The 14,951-nt window shown below is 35.8% G+C and overlaps 1 protein-coding gene across 1 annotated transcript in view; it reads right to left on the reverse strand.

Moving 5' to 3' along the window:
- Positions 1 to 14,951, reverse strand: part of RALGAPA1 (Ral GTPase activating protein, alpha subunit 1 (catalytic)) — a gene marked incomplete at its 3' end in the record, with an annotated part of 56,915 nt that overhangs the window by 11,484 nt on the left and 30,480 nt on the right. The window contains exons 18-21 of the mRNA XM_009697374.1: positions 9,138 to 9,305; positions 5,697 to 5,821; positions 3,251 to 3,467; positions 1,924 to 2,100 (exon numbers count right to left, since the gene is read on the reverse strand). Coding sequence (XP_009695676.1) covers positions 1,924 to 2,100; positions 3,251 to 3,467; positions 5,697 to 5,821; positions 9,138 to 9,305 — 687 coding nt within the window. The remainder of the gene's footprint in view (positions 1 to 1,923; positions 2,101 to 3,250; positions 3,468 to 5,696; positions 5,822 to 9,137; positions 9,306 to 14,951) is intronic.

The following is a 14,951-nucleotide window of genomic DNA, read 5'->3' on the forward strand; positions in this document are numbered from 1 at the left end:
AAAGAGATCTTCATATGATGGAAGAGAATGGACAGAAATAATTATGGAAAATTTGTTGAACTACTGGAGTCTTCTAAGAAACACTGAAAGATACTCCAGCATATGTGGATCCAAATTTGACTGAGACTGCTATGGGTTCAACTTATTCTAGGACCAGTAAACAGCAATCAACAGTAAACTCAATCATTTCTTAGAATATGAAATAATGTGTATATGCCAAGAAGAAATTTTCTTTCCAAAACCTTCAAAGCTAAACTATTTAGAAACAAGTAGTTTTCTGAGCAGCAGAACCACTGAAAACTCATTTCTTATGAGCATGTTTTGAGGTTGACTTTCTGCATGGATTTCCTCATTCAATTCACATTACAGCCTCCCTGTCATGGGACTGCATATACGTAATTTTCACTAGATAGCTGCCTATCTTCCATAAAACTTTGAAGAAAATAACGTCCTTCTGTTTTCTTAATGTCAATTTAGCAGAAATTAGAGAATGGGCTCCAACATTGTTGGGGGCATGGAACAATCAGACAGAGACAGACAGTGTAATTGCACAAGTCTTGCTTTCTCAGGAAAACCAGTTAAATGCATGTGACACACAAAAGCTGCCTCTCTAAAACAGTGGTCCAAACAACAAGAAAAGACAGCCACAGAATCTCTCAATGGACAACTCAGCCATTAATTGCAATCTTATCAGTTCAATTTAGTGCGAACTTGGACACAAATATCACACAGTAATGAAATTATTAACATACAAAACAAACAGAAAAAGAACCGATTTCCTGTGACAACTTTCAACAAGCACACAACAAAGAGAAAAATGAAGAGAACAAAAGTCAAGCTGGACATTGTTGAGCAAGCTTAACAACAATGTCCAAGAAAGTTTCTTTCACCAGAAAGTGAAAATTGTGGCAGGGGAAGTAAAGATGTCTTTCAAAATCTCTGAAAATGCAGACTTTGATTTCTCACAGAGAACAAGACACTGTATGTAGCTATAAGCTTTCACAGGTAAATAGGTACTTGTTCCCACGGTTGTAATAGGAATGGTAGTGTGCAACAGTTATGGAACAAGGAGTATGAAAATGACCATTGACATCTTTACTTCTCATTTCCAAAATCTGGCAAGAGATCGTCCTTCCAAATAGTCCTCAGAGAGGAAGATGCTCTCTTTCAGAAAGGAGTCCATTCAATTTGAGTTAACTGCATTACTTGGTGGTTGCTAACCTAATCGTTATTCTCTCTCTCTTTCTCAAGAAACAGTTACAAAGGAAACTGGTGGAGCCTCAAGCTCATCTACTGAGGCTGTGAAACACTGCTTCCTAACAGGCTTACTTTTTCATGAAAACAACAGGGAAAGTACTAAAAGAAAAAGAATTCTTAGGTTACACAAATGGAAACTGATCTTACACAGCACAATAAACTAACATTTTGCATATTAAAAGCTCCCAGTTACACAATAGACAATATAGAGAGAGGTTAAGATGGATGTATATAAAAGAATCCCATGATTTTTCAACGTGAAAGAACACTGTCAAAGCCTCCCAAAGAAAAAACTCTTCCTGAAAATTAGCTATTTGACTACCAGTAATAAAAGGGTACTTGTAAGAGACCTAGCACACAGTATGTGAGAGTCTTCTCCCTGGTAATTGTATATATTTTCTCACAAAGGGTTTAAAACACATTTAGCACTAAGCCAAGGATCATATGGGTACCTAAGTGAGACAAAAGTTTTCCACTAACGTTATTTCACACATTACTTTTCAACAGCAATCAAAAAATAATTAAAATCCATGAATCATCTTATATAGAATTTAGATTCATTGCAGAAGCTGGAATTGCATTCTTCAGGATGGGTGGAAAATTTCTGAAATAAATGTGTTGGTTTTGTTTTTTGTTTTTTGTTTTTTTTTTTTTTAACTACTTTACCAGTAATAGTTGCAGCTTCAGCAGACAATGGCTGCTGATTGAGACTGCTTGTTTCCGAATCTATGTGGAGTGTAGTTAGACTAGCCACTTCTTGCTCCTCGGCAGTCTGTTGCTGTCCTGAAATTGCATCAGCATCAGTGGAAGCTGGCGTCCCTGCCTCAGTGCCAAAGCTGAAATCTGTATGAGGAAAGCACTGTATTAACTTACAACTTAAAAATACCATTAATATAAAAAACAGAAGCCTAGGACTTCCAAAAACCATGGAAAACTTGTATCTGCATCTCCTATGCCACTAACACACTGTTGCAAAATTTACATAAACTGTAACAGCAGAAAGTAATTGACTATTATAAATATTCTCATTTCTGTCACAAAAATGTGACTGTACTTCTGGAGAAGACATTCCTATTGCATGTCCTGTATTCTGCTTAGTTGCTGTAAGTGCATCTACATGAGAATAAAGTAAAAATAATGGAAAGATACATTAAGGAATTTATTTGCAAAATTTACAATCTGGAAGAAATATCCAAGTTGGCTGTTAAAGTACTAACTTCAAACTAAAAATACTATGGCAAATGATATTCTAAAAAAATTGGTTTTTCAACACTAAAGAAAAAATGTCATGCTGAAATGTAGGTTTAAATATCATCACGTAGTTGCATAACATCTACATATCTAAAAATTGTAATCTTCAATAAATTCTACCATATAAACATTACTTCTTTCTTACATAATACATTAAGCTATTATTCCCAGCAACCATAATGACCCTTTCTATTGAACAAGAGTGGGAACGGATAAATGAAATTAATGAAAAGCATTATTTTATTACAGAAAGCATAATAATTTTAACAAAGCATGCCAATTTCACCATATTACACTTAACATCTTGATTAATCTATAGCTACACAAAGAGTGCTGTAAAAATATCAGAAACACTTCTTTAAGTTTTACCTAAATGTTTTCAAAAGAATTAAAATAACTTCCAAAATAAATAACCTTTCCTTTCTATATTTTGTGTAAAACAGACAGGTATTTTCCAGGGAAAAGACAGTATTGCTTTCTAACTTCTATTCACTGCTGTTCTGCTTTTTGCACAGTAGCATTCCAGTGCTGTTTTGTTTAGTATACTATGAACACAATAGCATCTCTCAAGAATTCTGCTTGCTCCATTAACTTGCTAATAATTTCAATGAGAAATCAAAATAAACTCTCTTTACAGAAAACTGCTGGCATACAACTTTACCAAAAAAAAAAAAAAAAAAGAAAAGGGAAATTTGCAAGCAATCAATCAAAAATGCTGTTACTTCTGGAAAAATATACTTGCTTTCAAATTTGCGGCCATCATACTGGAAGGCACTGAAAGAGTCAGAGTGGCTATCTGAACTGATGAGGTCACTGCTGCCCGCGCTGGCAGGCGATGTCCATTCAGAAGGCACGCCTGGGTCATCTATAGGACGCATTTGGTTCTGTTTGTTCAATATATCAGGAAGGTCTTTAGGAACTTCCAGGCTGCCGGGACTGCTTCCTCTTCTTGTCACATTCTAAACATCAAAGAGACATAAATTATCTTACAATCTTTGATGGCATATTTACATAAAATAGAAAAAGCAATCCCACATTTACAAATGTCAGATTGTAACAAATAGTTCATAAGTACCTAAACTTGAAATTGTCATCATACTACGTACACAGTCAAGACTTTCCAAAACCTCAGACAGGCAGCAGTAAGTGAAGAACACATGCAGTCACAGAATTTCATAAATACAAATTTTATTTGCACAATGAATTTTTGGCCACATATCGTAACAGGCTAGGATTCAGACTAGTATGTGCCACACACGTATTAGGTAAGACTCGAGAGAGAAAATTAGTAAAAAGGTATATTACCTCCAGAATATGTCTGAATTACTAAAGAAAACTTGTTAACCTTGGCTTCAGACAGAAGCAGGAAAAAGTGTCAAGGAATTTAGTGTTGTCTGGCCTATAGGCTACCATGCTATAAGCAAAAATTTAATGTACGCCACAAGCAATGGAATTTACTAATTCATGCATTAATCTTCTTATGATTAAGCTAAAATCTTGGAACTGACTTGGACACCAAAACCAGCATATAGCAGAAATAAGGCATATAGATTTGCTCATGTAAAAGTAAGGTGGTGTTCCATTTGGAGTCTTTCCTTAAGCCAGTCTTTTCATGGATAAGACCGTTTGCTTGAGAGGGGAGAGAGATAAAAGTAGAAAAGCCATTTCATGGAGCAGCTTAAAATCTTTATGCTTTATGAGACTGAAGATGAATTCCTTTTACACAAGGCACAGACACTTCTCTATTCTTTTACTACCCTATTACTAATTGGAGATTTACTCAGATTGACAAGCTTTTCATGATACAAGGTTTTAGCATTCAATAGATATAACAACCTACCTAAAACAAATCTTAATAAGTTGGTATTGTGTTTTAAGAAGGTGTATCTATTTTTGTGTGCTAGATTACAAAATCAGTGGTAGTTTCAAAATATGTATTCAAACTTATCTTGGCTGATTTTTGCTACCCAAGGAAAGTATCAATTCTCTTGTCTCAACTATTAATAATCAATATTCTTGTCCATCTATGTGAAAACAAATAGTATTCCCTCTCTTTCTCACTTCTGTGGCCAGCTGTGATCATTTCTGTTTTATTAATTCGCAGACTAAGTTAACATTTTTTTACAGACTTCAAGTTAGCATTTTTGTCTTGTAACTCCCACTTCGCACCAACAATCAAGTTTCATAAACATGAGTTCAATACAAAAAAGAAAAAAGGATACACTTGGACAAACTCTATAGGTCCTCTCTTGCCATTTATAAACAATGACGATAAATAAACAAATTTTTCCAATCACTTCAAAGAATCTTCTTCTGCTCCTTATTAGCAACAACTAAACTACCTGTTGACAACTTTCTGCAGGAGCATGTCTTAAAATGACCTTCTAAAAAAAAAATCTTACAAAATTCTGAGCAGAAAAAAGAACTGAGCAACTTTGAAATGCTACATTTAAATTGTTACCCATTCTGCTCTTCATTTGCAACTTTTTTTTTTTAATATTTCCCCTTCTGTTGCTAGTTAATAAAACATTTCTCTCTTCAAATCAGTTGTATCATTCTGCAAGCATTCAACAGTAACCAGAAATTCTTGAGTTAAAATTGATTAAAATTTCTCATTATGAATGCCATTCCAAACAACATGACACCTCTGGAAAAGTGTAGGAAGAAAGCATACGAAAAGTTGGTTCAATTAGCAGAGAACTATTTACAAGAAATAATTCAACACTTGTAAGTGAAATTAAAAAATGAAGGAAAAACATATACTGGTATAGTTTCACCGTCTGTTGCACTGACTATACCTGTAGAGAACAGCACCATACTACAGCATGATACCTAACTACATACCACACTGAAGACTGCAAACTTACATAAAAACTATTATTCTGAAAGCTTCTGTGTACAAAGATCTTTACAGGTGCAATTAAGGCCATTTAATTCCATGAGACTGTTCATCTGATAGTAACTTCTGCATTGCTTCCACAATGAAGATTTAACAGATATGAAAACACAAATGGCATAATAGCATGAATTATGTCAAGGGCAAGGAATAATTAAGTGATATTCTTAATTCTTTCTGATTCATAAAATCCAGAGAAATATGTTTTAGTGAATTGATTTATAATGTCATTGACAGGTTCACGCATATATGCAGACTTACATATTGAAATGCAGGAAGTTTAAAGGCTTACCAGTGCACTACCACTGCGGAGTCTCTCAGCTATAAATTCATCCATGAGGTCAGGAACATTTGTATTGCTACTGCCAATATCACTATCAATAGGGTGCAGCTTTTGACTCATGTCCTCTCTATTAGCTAAAAGCAAATGAACAACCATATATAGCAAAGAACACATCAAGACGTTTTCAAAACAAAACGTAACAAATGAAAAAATTTGCTAATTAACAGAAATAAAAACATCAAAATTGCCAAACATGCATTCTAAGAATTTCCCTCTTTTAAAGCAGATTCTACTTTAAGAATTAGTATGGCTGCTTCTTCCCACTAAGCAGGGGTTAGTCGATTTCCAGTCCCACCTTTAAGAGCAAAAAGCTTATAGGTAAGCACTACTCAAAGTTGTTAATGCTTGCTTTAAGGATACAGCATATATTCTTCCTCCATATCACAACAAATAAGTAACAAATTCTAAAAATTTTATATGATTCCTACGGGCTCCTTCTTCATTGCATTCCTAATGAAGAGCAATGTACTGGAAAAAGTAAACTACGTTGTAATATGTACTAATGACAAATGTCAATGTGGCACTGCACACAGTTAGTATAAATAGTGCAAAGGCAATATTACGTAATAAAATCACATGCTAGTACGTGGAATGAAAATTCAAACTCTGGATGGCCAATGGTTATGAACAGTTAATTAAGTACACTCATTTATCAGTGTTATATTTTTGAGAGAACTATACTGTTCATATTAAACTGTGGCTGTTACACCTGACTTCATGATCTTCAGCTTTAAAGTCTTCAAGTTATTCCAGTTCATGTTTTCTCTGTAACAATTTTTCCCTCAGCATCATCTCTCATGAGACCACAGTGTAGTTTATTCTAATAATGAGGCTCTGTTAAATGTTACACATTTCAAATAAAAGGTATTTATCAAATTAGTGCTTTCTAGATATCTCTTTTTCAGAAGTCTAGATTCTGCAGAGAAGTAAATCGCTTTTTTGAGGTCCATGACAGTCACGCTCTCATGGTGCTACGCTTACAAAGAGTGCCCTCAGGTGGCATTAACATCTCGATGCAGGATGCATTACAGAATCCTCTGTTAATCGTGCCAGCATAACAATGGGAAAAAGAAAACCTACATTACTGCTGAAAGTTCATTTATTGTTCATTTAAGGTTACGTGAACTAAGACAATGGGTATTAGAGTGACAGCCTTCTTTTTGCATTAGTTCACAGAGGTCTCATAGTTAGCAGGAGCAAGACTATCATGAGACCTTCATGAACATCCATGATTCCAAGAAAAAAGAAAGCAATGAAAGATGTTGCCAAGATGTAACTGCATCCATTTTGATGAACGAACACAGAAAGGCCTACAGCATGTTTTGAAAAAGACTCAAAGAAAACCTTATGATTAGACTCACAGAGAACCGTCGTAATGAAATCATTCCAGCCATAGGAGATTTCTGTTTCAGATTATTTTTTAAAAGTTATTTAAACTGACCTCCAAATGTAAATTTGAGGGGCTTTTTTGTTTTGGGGGAGGAAAAGGAGGAAGAGGAGGAGGAGGAAGAAGAAAACACACTAAATGAACCAGAAATATAATTAGCTCAACCTAGCTGGCTGAGAGCCAGGTCCTTCTGACAAACTACACTCAGAGTGGAGCAGCACATTCTGATAAAATATGCATATGCTGGTCATTCAGTAGGCTGAATTTTAAGCCTCTGCATGCCGGATGAAAATTCAAAACTCTCAAGGCTTAATCCTTTATTAGGTCATTTACTGTCTCTTCCTCTTCCCTAACCTGATGGTCTTCAGCAGCAAAGAGGTTCAACTAAATATCTTGAAAAGGGAAATTAGTAATTTAAAGTATGTAAAAGTAACTTATGCTGGGAGAAAAATCAGCTGGCTGTAGGCGCATGCATAACCAAACAGGGAAAGCAGTGATCAACCCAAAGCCTTTTGATTGCTTATCAGAGCTTGCTTCAGTTGCGTTAAGCCAAACTGGTGCTGCCTTTCTCCTTTTGCGCTCTGCACACTGTTAGTGCTCACCTGCAGCTTTCCTTCCAAAATAGCCCATTACATGACTGTACAGATCCCTCAGTGGAGCCTCTGCTGGCATTCTGTTCTGCCTCTGTGGGGAAACATTTGCCTTCGGCTTCGAAAGAGCATGTACAACAGTTTTATAAACACCACCCAGGGAGCCCTGCTGTTGTGCTGACTCCTGACCTAATGCTCTAAAGGCACTACGACTATGGAACTGATTAACTGCAATACCTTCTTTTTGCAACATGGCTGCTTGAGTTTCTGTAGGTTCCTTAATTTGCTTGCTGCCAGCTGAAGCAGCATTGATCGCATCTAGAGGTCTATATATTCCAGGTCTAACCAGTTCTGTGACACCTGATGAGCTGGTGCTAGCACTGGTACTGCTGCTGCTGCTACCACTACCGCTACTACTGAAGCCACTGAGTTTACGAAGTCTTGCTTTCCAAGCGGCCTCTTTGCTCTCAAGAGGATTGTAAAATTGAACTGATTCTGTAGATGGCCTAAAAGTAACATGAACGCTATTTCTTTTTTTAGTCGTTATTTTCATGATTTTGGCCCTATGAGTTACAGTTTCAGATATACTCCTTTTAGTTGGTGACAGTTTGCTTGTGCCTGTGATGTGAGGCATTTGAGGGTTAACTTGTGCTTTAGGAAGAATTTTCTTTGCATGCATAACACGTGAGTTGGTTACTTTTTCATTAAACTGGGCACTTTTATGCTTTTCAGCTACCGTCGCTTCCACAACTAAATCTACATCAGCTTCAGTGGCTGCTTGCCTGTACAGGTATCTCTTCCCTTCTTTGCTGCTAGGACTACTTGACCCATGATCAAACACGTTTTCATATTGCTTATCAATATTTAACTGTCTGGCTTTATCAAGCGCTTGATTTCTTGTAAAAATGTCTATTTGAGTAGGTGCAATATTACTTATAAAGCCACTTTGGTTTTGTTCTAGGTGCAGCTCTGTGTTATCGGCTCTTTCTGTAACAGTGATGCTATTCGTGCATTGACCAGTCTGATCTCTATTTTCTAATCCATCCAGTGGTAATCTATCATTCCTATTTACTGATGTATCAACTTCGTGAGCAGAAGCCTCACATTTATCTATCTCAAAGTTACCGCAAAGTTCTTCTTTTTCTTTAAGATATTCTCTCAGAGAGGAAAGGAGATCATCTTCACCTTCAAGGTCAACATATTGGCTTTGTTCAAAGGTTGTGTTTGCAAATTCTACTGGCCCTATTAAATGACAAAGATGGTCATAAATACTATCCCCAACTTCCAAGGAGGACTCTCTGCTATTTGTATCAGTGACATGGCTTTCAGCGGATCTATGCATTGAAGAGGTCTCAGTGGAACTCTGTAAGCTTGGAGCATGATGGGATGAACTGTCAATGACAGGAACTGCACCTTTGGCTCGTTCAACTGCGAATGGTTCCAGGATGTCAGAGGTGCTGCTGCTTCGTGGCAGTGGCTGTTCCTCATTTAATGCACCAAAAACTTCACTTGGAGCATCTTCACTCTGTGAAAAATGTCTGACTCGAGGTGGACGTGGAAGAATTTGAGCATCGTCAATGTCTGCAGGAAAAAAGTATATGTAACATGCACTAAAATTTACATACAGAGACAGTATTTATTTACCACTACATCCTAATTGCGTGACTTTAAAAGCCAGGAAAGTCCAGAGCCTTGTTTTCTTAAGTACAACAACAATACTTTTTCCAGTACTAGAGTGTTAAAAACACACGCACATAATATTCAGTACAGAATGTAATATAAATGAGTTAGATCATCAGAACACGGTTTTAAACGTTAACATGCATGAGAACAAACAGTGAGACCATGGAACATTTGGAAATACAGTTAAAGCTAGGGCTGTGCCAATAAGTTCAAGAATTCAACCAATATTATTTCAGCTAGCTTGTCAGGAAATGGTTACCTGGAATATAAATTAGCTTAACAGTAGTACTCTTCATGGAATTTACATTTTCAGAAAAATGCGTAACTCCAAAGAAAACAAGTAAGTTTTCTGGAAAATTAGAATTGTCTGTTGAAGTGGTAAACTTACTTTTTCATAACTTGTATGAATATACCTAAATTACTGAAGTATCGGAAAGAATACTATCATACAATTATCAATAGTATGGTATATATAATGTAGCATATACCTAAAGACTAAAGCTTTTAAATGGCAGGGAAGAGCTGACCCTATACAGAAAAGATGACTATACATAATGGATAATTTAAAGATACACCCTTTTTTCCGTAGAAGGACGTTTTGTCTCTCATCTTCAAAACACGAAACTAAATACTTAATGGAGGCTTACCTCTCCTTTTCTTCCAGTTTTACTCAAGCAAATGTGACATTTATGAGAATTACCAAATTAAGGACTCCGCTACTGAAAGACATCCTGCAGCCTCACAACAGTTAACATCAGAGTAAACCCACTTTTGTTTATGAAAAGACCATAACATTTGTTACGATCATTTAAATTAGCGATTCCTTGTCTCTGTTGAGATATGCTAATATGTTAGCATCAGTACAAATCATAGTTAACCGTAATGAAAGCTGTAGTTCCAACATGGATCACCTAGGAATTGTAGAGAAGTACCTTCAGCCCACTTCACATCATCCACCAAAATAAAGAACTTTCACGCTCCTCTTCCAATTTTCTGATATGTTATAGGAACAATACTATCAAATCCTTGGTGTAGGCAAGACTAAGTATCTCTTACAGACAATTCAACTAATTGCAAGATTTCGTGCTGTCCCTTGCAGTCTTTTTTTGGGACAGGCACTTGAACAGTAAGGCAAAAACAGCTTTCTCAATTTTCTGTTGGTTTCTTTTTGATAGAATCCTTCATTCCCTAGATTTATTTTTTACTATCTACCACTTAAAAAGATGTAGATATGCTTTATAGTCAGGAGTAACAATAAAGAGCTTAATGAACACCAACAAGAGTTACTTGCCACAATAAAGACTTACCTTGTTGTTCTATCTAGAGGGTTTATCTTCAGCACTGCAATGGTGAATTTACTTAAAATCACCACAAAATTTAAGCCCCTTTTGCCCCCCTAAATCTGATGTGTTACTGCCAAAATAAAGAAACCATGTTGAATTCATTTCAAAATATTGCAAATTATTACTTCATGGATCTTTATACCTATTTCAGTAATATTTAATAATGATAATCTAAAGTCACCCTGAAAACCTGTTTTAAAGTGTGCACACTTTTCTGAGAATGTTAGAGCTGGAGCTGCATTTTCTTGTATTTTCCTTCTGAGCAAAGCATATAAACTGGACGAATGAGATACATCTGTACTTAACTAAATGTATGCATTGGAAGAAAATGAAAAGTGGTATTTCCATGCTCAGTTTTTCAGAGAAGTTAAAATTTGAAAATCAAAAGTTTGACCTGATACAAAGTTTACTGAACTGTGAAGAAGCTATTAGACAAGAAATAGCGAGGTCTATACTAGAAAAAGAGAGTAGACATCCAAGTTATTTCAGATAATGAACATGAACCGAAAAATCATTGTATATGGCACATTTTATTAACCCCTTCCTCTCTCTCCAGCATTGATAAGCAACAAATTTCCCATCATTGCTCTTGTTCAACTTATTACTAACTATATGAATTAACACCCTCTGAAATAAATGGCCTCTCTCTCTAGTTGGAACTGTTATTTCAAACTCTCTACTGATTTAGGCAGAGATTAACAGAGGTAATGCTTATATAGTCTCAAAGTTATTTCTCACAGCTGCAAAGAAAGGACCACAGGATTCAGTCAAAAATACAAATGATGTTACATATGAGATTAATATATGTAACTGTGATACACCGATCTCATCTTGAGTTCTCAATATACATCTTTCACACTTTTTATAAACTCATGTTTATCTAAAGCAGCAGCCTGAGGATTGCGTATTGTCCATGCATGCAGTGGTTATGATTTTCTAGGATGTAAAAAATTACTGGATGGAGAACTCCAAATGCACGTCAAGCAGCTCCATACATTGAAATAAATTCACCTAGATTTATTTCAATGTTGATCCAGTATTAATTTTAGGTGCTCACATATGCATGACTAGCATATACAAGTACACAAATATTTTCAAACAAACATGTAGTGCCTGTGCCAACAGTGATTTCTTCTTTGTAGAACAGAGGAAGAAATTAAGGAAATGAAAAATATCCTGTTATTGCAATATCAGCACTGAAAATACAGACAACATTTAAAAACCCAAATGAAGAGCTCCTTCACAACCAGGGCTCACCCTTGCACACCAGTACAGTGAAACTGGGACACCACCAATTCCTAAGGAGTTTTCACTAACTGCATTGCAACTGTGCACCAGAAGGCTGTGTATCTGACACGTTGCATGTACTCTGGAGAAACACTGTCTGGTTCCTAATATGTTACAGCAAGGAAAAGATTGAAACTGGTAGTTCTAGCCAATCCCACCCAATCACAACTTTCCTTAGATCAACCTTACCTCTCCCTTTTTCTGCTAGAAGGCAGAAAGAAAAGGTAGTTTTTCAGCATCAAGTGGGAGATAGATACGCTAAAACACGAAATCATGGAGACACACATTCTGGCAAGGCAGCATGAGTGCAAGCAGAAGATCCCCATATAACATTGGCACAGGATTATATTTCATCATGGAAAGTTAGTTCAGAAAGTGGAGAAAAAACCATGATTTGATTCCCAGCTTTCATTTAGATTCTTTTAAAAGAACACACTCGTTCTCTGTGAGTTTCTGGGATTAAAGAATAATTACAGCCATACTGACGTTACAATTATGATTCCTTAATGACTACTTACTGATTAGGGAGCAAGGTTGTAAAGGCATAACATACATCTCCCTTTCATGTTAGTACTCCCTTTCATTCTTTTAGTCCCAGTGGATAAGGAAAAATCTCCCACCTTCATTTGTTTGCTATTGTGGCCCATTGCTTCCACGAACCTTGCCTACATCTCACCGACACTTCTTTTCACAAGTGGTCTTGTACCTGAAAATCCTCAACAGTTCGAGGAATGAATGGTTATTTTGCTAGTTATTCTCTAAACATGTAAGACTGGATTTGCTATGATTCTAACAGGTTAAAAGAAAAGTTCTTTTCAGAAATATTGGAGATGTGCAACAATTACACTACAGCAAATCACTTTACTAACTAAACATCTTAAAGCATAAATCTCCACTTCCAATTTCTGGATCCTATTTGAAAAGTTGCAAATATTCTGCACACGGAAATACAGTATAACTTAGAAACTACATGAAGGAGTTACAGTCTTAGGAAAAGCACGCTCTGTGATGCTAGATGACTAGATATCAATATTGAATTTTCACAATAAATCTTGTTAACCTACTGACCGATCTTCAAGCAGAAACATTGTGTCTCAATAAACAGCAATTTATAGTGGGATGTTCTGCCTTACTTTTGAAAATTAATATACTGTACAGTACATAAGGTAAAGGTTTTGGCATAAATGCTTTCTTTTGGACTACCTGTCAAGATTCACCAGTGTTCAGTGAGTCAGTCTTCCAAAGACGAGTTTCACAGCTAAAAAGCTGCTGAATACTACTTCAGAAAACTTAAGATTAGGGAAACATTCTTTTGGAATCATTTGAAATATCCTTCCTTCAAGTTGTGTTGGATGTGAAAGTCAAGTTTGGATAACAGGGATATTCATATAATTGTGAAATAAAGAGGCAGGGCTGTCACAGCTAGCTAAACATCATTCATTACCTAATGCACACTTATGATAGAAACAATTTTATTACTTCCCAAATTACATGCTGTACATCTGGACACAGAAGGCTTTCAAAAAAGAATCTATTAGTGTAAGAAGAAAAAGCAAGCAAAATGATAAAGCTTCATGTTTAAAACAAAAAGGAGAGAGAGAGCACGCACGCAATAAAAAAAACCACAGAAAATTAAAATAGCAAAGTGCACTCTAATCTGGTGGATAGTTTTTCCTTTAGTCTGCTATTTCCCCATCAACACTCTAATGGCTTGCTTTTCTTCACTAGAGCTTTTTAGTTTTCTGGCAATGTTCAAGATTCTTGGGCACATCATGAAGCCATTTCAACACCCATTTGTTTGAGAAGATACCAAAAACAAGAAGTGCCTAGGACTTTTTCTGTTAGAAGTGCAAAGGTCTGTAAAACTTAATCACTTTTAAGAATTACATTGGTCATGCAGTTTTTGTACCTGATGAGTATCAACAGAGAGGATAATAGCAAGAGAGCCATCAAATTTGGGACACATTAGAAGAAAGATGCATAGCAGGACTTTTCAGAAACATGGATGATAAAATTGACTGCAAAGCACTTTTGCCTTCTTTAAGACAGGATAATTAAGTATCAGTGACTATGTGACAAAATAATAGTTCACACTGAAAGCTCATTCCCTTCTGCAGATGCTCTTAAGATCTTCATTAAGAATTGACTATTTCCAACAACGTGATGGCCAGGTAACATCTATTTCCTAAGAGGTTGTTCACGTATCATTCCTACAGAAAAAACTATCTTCTGAGTTCTAATAATTTATATCTCAGAAAAGATATGCTTTGCACTCATACATTTATCAATTTATTACACATAATTTGTATTTTATTATTCTCTATGGTGTCAAGATTTGCCTTCAAATACTTTATATTTTTTCATTGTGAAAGTCTGGTCTCTCTGGAGTGGGTTTCTTGAACTTTCCTGAGTCTCCATTTACATTTTTGGATTGAATACTAAGGCACCAAGTTTTTGTTTCAAAACAAAAAGACTTAATTTTGGACATATAAGAAAATACAATTATGAAAATACAGTTCTTGATACTTCTTGGGTAACAAAGGCAGGCAGGAGAGACAGAAAAGAGAAAAAAAGAACACATCTTCTATAAAAAAAAATTACTGCCATTAAGTCCTTACATTTGTACACAGTTTTGACTATATATAGCCCTCCTGCAGTGCTTGCCTCTTTTTTTTTTTTCCCCACTCATTAAGACAAAGGCATAATAAGATTGCCAGCCTTAACACACTACTAATTTACCCCTATGTAATAGCTGGAGTACATGAAAAAAAACATTATCTGTAAACTTTCATGCATGCATTTTCAAAATCTGTGCTAATTCTAACTATTGAACCTATTTGTTCAAAGAAAATTATCCAAAAGAAAGCTACTGCCAACTTCTAGTCAACCACACTGCTGGATCAAATGCAATGTT

Source organism: Cariama cristata, unplaced genomic scaffold, assembly GCF_000690535.1.
Source record: "Cariama cristata isolate BGI_N322 unplaced genomic scaffold, ASM69053v1 scaffold13443, whole genome shotgun sequence".
NCBI lineage: Eukaryota > Metazoa > Chordata > Aves > Cariamiformes > Cariamidae > Cariama > Cariama cristata.